The sequence below is a fragment of the Caloenas nicobarica genome, chromosome 23 (assembly GCF_036013445.1).
Source record: "Caloenas nicobarica isolate bCalNic1 chromosome 23, bCalNic1.hap1, whole genome shotgun sequence".
In the NCBI taxonomy this organism is placed as follows: Eukaryota; Metazoa; Chordata; class Aves; order Columbiformes; family Columbidae; genus Caloenas; species Caloenas nicobarica.
Window position 1 is genome coordinate 5,608,412 of NC_088267.1, and position 6,178 is coordinate 5,614,589.

The 6,178-nt window shown below is 46.3% G+C and overlaps 1 protein-coding gene across 1 annotated transcript in view; it reads left to right on the forward strand.

The window, feature by feature from the left end:
• Positions 1 to 2,283, forward strand: part of MAN1C1 (mannosidase alpha class 1C member 1) — a 60,983-nt gene extending 58,700 nt beyond the window's left edge. The window contains exons 12-13 of the mRNA XM_065650478.1: positions 179 to 294; positions 1,405 to 2,283. Of these exons, the coding sequence (XP_065506550.1) occupies positions 179 to 294; positions 1,405 to 1,525 (237 nt within the window). The 3' untranslated portion in view covers positions 1,526 to 2,283. The remainder of the gene's footprint in view (positions 1 to 178; positions 295 to 1,404) is intronic.
• The last annotated feature ends 3,895 nt before the right edge of the window (positions 2,284 to 6,178 follow it).

The window sequence follows — 6,178 nt, forward strand, 5'->3', positions numbered from 1 at the left end:
GCTATTTCATTAGAACTAGCTTTATTTCTGGAGTAATCACCACACTCTTCAGCGAGAGACAGAGGCTACTATAAACCTGGAATTTTATTTGTAAAGCTGACTTGTAATGCAACTGATGATGATTAATGAGTTATTTCCATGTTATTGCGTATTACTGAGATGTCTATTCTTTTCTCAGGCGCTGGAAAAACACTGTAGAGTAGAAGCTGGTTTTTCTGGCATCCGAGATGTTTACACCACAACCCCAACCCATGACAACATGCAACAGAGTTTTTTCCTCGCAGAGACTCTGAAGTAAGTCTGGTATCACAGGGGCCTTTCAGAGTAGCGTAATTCTTGCAGCATCAACACTCCTGTCTGCTTAATAAGTCTCTAATAATAAGGGGGAATTCTTATCCTATGGGGGGGAACCTGGACAAGGCTACGGGTGCTGCAGAACTTTGGTGGTCTGCTGTAGAACCACTGCTGTCTTTGGCATTCTCGAGGTTTCTGCTCATGTGCTGGATTTTTAAAGTCTTAAAAGATTCTTCCTGTGATCAAGGTCCAGAGAGGTTCTCCTCCCCTTTTACTCTGCCCTGGTGAGGCCGCATCTAGAATATTGTGTCCAGTTCTGGGCCCCTCAGTTCCAGAAGGACAGGGAACTGCTGGAGAGAGTCCAGCGCAGCCACAAAGATGCTGAAGGGAGTGGAGCATCTCCCGTGTGAGGAAAGGCTGAGGGAGCTGGGGCTCTGGAGCTGGAGAAGAGGAGACTGAGGGGTGACTCATTCATGGTTATAAATAATATAAAGGATGAGGGTCACGAGGATGGAGCCAGGCTCTTCTCAGTGACAACCAATGACAGGACAAGGGGCAATGGGGACAAACTGGAACACAGGAGGTTCCACTTAAAGATGAGAAGAAACTTGTTCCCGGTGAGGGTGGCAGAGCCTGGCCCAGGCTGCCCAGGGAGGTTGTGGAGTCTCCTTCTCTGCAGACATTCCAACCCGCCTGGACACCTTCCTGTGTAACCTCATCTGGGTATTCCTGCTCCGGCGGGGGGATTGCACTGGATGAGCTTTCGAGGGCCCTTCCAACCCCTGACATTCTGTGACTCTGTGATCTAGAGCTGCTCCAAGTGGGAGGTTCTGCCTGCTGAGCTCCCCTGGGTTTAGCTCCGATGGTTGCAGAGACAGCTCTCTCCTCTGCCATGTTCATGCCCTGCACACACAGGACACATGACTGTGGCCTGAATTCGCTGCCCCACGGTGCAGATCTCCCTTCATTGGTAGCACGAGCTAACATTTGTGGGGCGGCTGAGCCACATCCCCAACCCGCGCTTGCTTATTCATGCTTGAAGCCCCACTTGAGTTTCTTTAATCTCCCTTTGCGTCCATCCTCTCACCCACCCTCCCCTTCTGGCTCCAGGTATCTCTATCTTCTGTTCTGTGAAGATGATGTGCTGTCCCTGGACGACTGGGTGTTCAACACAGAGGCTCATCCCCTGCCAATCAACCACACGAACTTTAAAGCGAGTGTGCAGCAGTGAGGCCGCTGCCCAGCACCTGCTGCTGCAGCGTCGGCGGGTTTCCTGCATTTCCTTTCCATTAAAGGAATTCGCGTTGTTCCTAAAATGGTATTTTTGGGGCACTAGTCCAATTCCGGACAGTATTATATTGGGGAGATGAAACCGTGACATAAGCACCTTCTTTTCCTCTGTGAGGAGCTTTATTAGCCTGATAATGAGATGATTATTCTGGGCCATATTGTACACAGTTCATAGACATTCCTTTATACAGAGAATTTATATGAAATCCACTGACTTTGCTTTATAGTGGCCAAAGGACTGGAAGTTTGCCATAAAATAGACTTTACACACACACACACATCCTCCTTTTGTTTCTCTGTTTCATTTTTGCCTTTTTTATACTCTTGGATTTATCATCTTTCTAATTAACAGGACGAGGGTGAGCGAGCACTGGCACAGGTTGCCCGGGAGGCTGTGGAGTCTCGATCCTTGGAGACATTCAAAAGCCACCTGGGCCCAGTCCTGGCTCTGCTTGAGCTGTGGGGTTGGACCAGAAGATCTCCAGAGGTCCCTGCCACCCTCAACCATTCCGCGGGGCCAAAATTGTAACTAAATCCAACCCGTCTGCAAAATTCTGGATCCTAATGTATTTTTATATACTTTTTCTGTGCTCTTAAAACACAAGTCACATCCCATTTAACTTTCCTTTATCGCTTTTGTGTTTTTCTACTTTTATTTGGAACTAAATGTTATGAGTCACTTGTAATTTCACTGCTGTAATAGTCAAAATCTGTGAAACAGAATAAAAGTCTTGTAAAAGAAAAAGCATGTTTGGGTTGATCCTCTTTAAAGCCATCTGTCACAGACCTGTTACATCATGCTTGGAATAAGTAGGTGACAATACTGGTTGATTTTGAGACTATTTCACAATAGATCTTGATTTCCAGAGTAATCTAGCCAGTGTATGGACAGCAATTCCCATCTGCACCAGCTCCCTTCAGTTGTTTGTTCACTATCTGATACGGGTTAGCAGGAATTCTACTAAATGTCTTATTTTTCTAGCAAAAAAATAATCTCCAGCCAAGTTTGCTCTTCAGTATACATTGTTTCTGGAAGGAAATAACAGAAGAAAAATAAAATATTGAAGGCCCGGCAGTCGTGAGTACCCGCTCCATGGTTTTTGCTGGGCTGGGTCTGGGATCAGGATCCTTTCTCCCTTTCCTCTGTGATGGAACTTTGTGTTCGTTCTTGCGACATCCTCTTGATAACTGGTTCATTCAGCAACTTGGGAAGATAAAGCTGCTTTGAGCAAGTTGTGAAAACAACAAAAAAATGTGTTTCTGAATTCATGCCTTTGTAATTCCCCAAGAGAAATGAGGTTGTCAGATGGGGACTTAGCGTTATCCTGGGGATAAAGATACTGGCTGGTAAGCTTGGCCTGGAGGAATGGTTATTGGGAAATAAACATCTTGGGAGTGAGCTGTGTTATCCCAGAGATGTGGATACCGGGAAGCTAGTTTAGCTCAGAAGATTGTTACAATGGATTAAGGGAATTCCATAAATAAAAATGTTCTGCTCTTCGAGGAACTCAAAACACTTTGCCTGGCAAAATTTAAACCCCCCAAATAAATAGCATGGTTCTAGTTTCTTTAGAAATAGATCCTTGGTGTTACATTTAAGCTCTGCTCTTGTTTTCTCTTCCAGACAAGTGAGCAAGAAGGGTATTAGTAAAGTCACATATACTTCTAGAGGAGAGCTGCTGCTTTCCTGCAGGTCAGTGGCTGCAACACAAACTAGGAGGTTTTTAGTTGCCCGGTGTGCCTGCCAATGTAAAGCTCATTTTAAGTTTGTCTTGTGGAGCTCAGCACCACTCCAGATGAAGGCTTTTTGCTGCAAACAGCCATGCTTGAAAATCTCCATTCCTGCAGACCGCAGTTCTGCAAATACTGCAACTCTGGCCGTGCTCAGATACCCACAATCCAGTCCCTGAGGCCAGGGCATTAATCACTCGTTAAGCGTGCGTGTCTTTAGCAGGAGCACAGCTTTGTTCCAAGGACCAGCTCTGTTCCAAGGCCTGGCCCTGATCCACCGCTGGGATTTCTGTGTCCTACGGCAATGCAGGTAACAGAAATGTTTGTCCTGTTGGCGTCTCGAAATCTTCTGCTCTTTCCTCGCTGCTCTGCACACCCTGAGCCGTGGCTGCTCCTGCTCGAGCGGAGCCCTCGGCTCGGGGAGCTCTGGGATTTCACCTTTTATCTTGTCCCACCTCTGTAGTTCCTGCTCGGTGGGACTTCTTCCATTCGTCCAGATGGGAACCCCTTTGTTTTCATACTCTGAGTATCTAAATAAAAGGGGTGTTATGTTTGCACCAGAGGTTTGGGTTTAAACACCTAATGGAAGGTGTGTGTTTGAGCTGCTTTCCTGCCTTTCAGTCTCAGGCATGTGGGACACCGGTGGGAGTTCTCTTGTTGATTTATGATGATTTTTTTCTATTTTTGAGTCACCTCACCATGAAATATGACCAGCCTCGGTGATCTCCCATTTCCACTGTTACATTCAAATTCAGAGGCTGTGATTACTGTGTTAATTTACACCATCAGAACATGCCTGTGTTAATTTACACCATCAGAACATGTGGCCCTATTTTATATTGGGAGGAATTTCCTGTGAATGAAGTTCTGCTAAAAGGAAGTTGTGTTAGTGGTAGAGATGAAAACTAATAACCATCACTTGTAGAACGTGTGACTGTTGCCACCTGACCATGCGAGGAGATAAGACAAAACTATCCAGAAAACAAATGCATCTTTTTGTAACCCACACTTCATTTTTTACGGCGATATTAAATTCCCTTGGAAGGCTTTCAGCAGAATTGGTTATTGAATTTAAAAGCCTGGCAGTCATAGTGTTTTTCCACATACATTTTGATCTCATCTGTTTATCCGATTGTTTCAGATGTGATGCATCGCGCGCTGGCTCCCAGCGCTCGCACTTTCAAAGTTCCAGCAGTTACTTCTCGTCACGTTCGGGTCTTTGGCTTCATTCCCTGTGGAGCCTCAAACAGGTATCGTGCCGTGCTAAGGAATTCTCCCAATAAAACCCCCCTGCGCTGTAAATGCTTTTGTTTAGCAAGAGCCAGCGAGGGTCAGAACTGTGCAACCTACTGGATTCAATTGTTTCCTACGGAATAAGAAAGGCTGGGGGGGAGTTAGGAACGCAAACCCAGGGGAATTCGGTGGCCATTGGCTCTTGCTCCTCAAAATGTTCTGCTTCGAAATGTCTCCATCAAATGGCATTTCGCTGCTCAGCCTTTGCTGGCCATTCTTTTTCCAGGTGAACTGTGTGTTTTCTGTGGCCGTGAAGCTTTGTCACAGCACAGGGTGCAAGTCCCTCCTCTGCAGTGAACACACCTCTGGGTTTCTTGCCCCCTTTGCAAAGCCCCGTGTGAAACCAGACGCGGATACTCCGTGTTCCTGACTGTTTTCCAGAGGATTAATGGGTTTGGGCCTCAGTCTGGACGGGACTTGCTTCCTCAGGGGTTTCTGTTTCCAGGTGCTTTCTCCATTTGTGCACAGAGCTCAGATTTTAACGCCGCCTTCAGTTACGCCGTGATCGCTCCGGCTTTAAAACGGGCCGAGGTTTCAGGCTGTGCAAATGGGGCCATCAATTTAAACAAGGACAGGGTCTCTCTGCTCTTACAACCTCCTGCCCTGGAACATGGAGTTACTGCATGTACTCCAACATATGGAAAATCCATCCTCTGCTGCAAAAAACATCGCTCCAAGCTTTTCATCCCTGCTACCAATTTCTCACTATTTTTCTTATTTTCAGCCTCCCTGGTGGCAAAGGGGAAATCTGGGATAGTTTTTCCTGCCAGGTGAGATTTTTTGGTGTAAATTTTCCTTGTTGTCATCATGAGGATTTCCTTTGATACAAATATACCTGGGTGAGCCACACAGCATCTGTCTGGATATTTAAAATTCTTCTGAGCGCTGTAATCTGTAATCTTGAGAACCAGCAGCGCAGAGCCAGTTGTTGGTTTTTTCCTCCTTTGAGGAGGGTTAGTTCCCAGCAGATACCTTGAATTATTTCACCTTTTGTCTTTCATTTCTTTTCCCTATCAAATAATTTATCCGTTTGTCATCTTTATATGGTCGCTGATGATGCTGGAAATGGTTCAGCTGTAAAATGAGCCGCTCTGCCTCTCTCTAAACGGTATCTTTTGGCTCCGTAAGCCACTCTGTCAGGTCTCCCTCTCCATCTCGGTGTCTGCAGGCTTTGTCATCTCATATCACCTCTTGCTCTCGCTCACTTGTCAGACACCCAAGTACATTTATCCTGCTTCAAAGCTATCTCGTCTTGTTACATTTGGCACTCTAACCACACTCGCTAGGTTATTTGAGGTAAGCAAAAGCTCTCCACACCTCACTGCCCAACCTAATGAGTCCGGGAAGTTTTAAAGCACATCTGCTTCAAGTGCTCGAGCGCTTAACTCCTTCACACTTGTCTCTGCTCCCAGACGTGATTTCAACGCTCTGTTAATTCAGTTCCTTCCATCTCCTCCCCACGGCCCATGCTCCGGTTCTTTGACGGATGGGGAGGTGGAGAGCGACGAGCAGGGGCAGAGTTTTGTGAACGTTCTTTTATGGCGGAGCTGGCAGAAGGAACCTTCTCCTT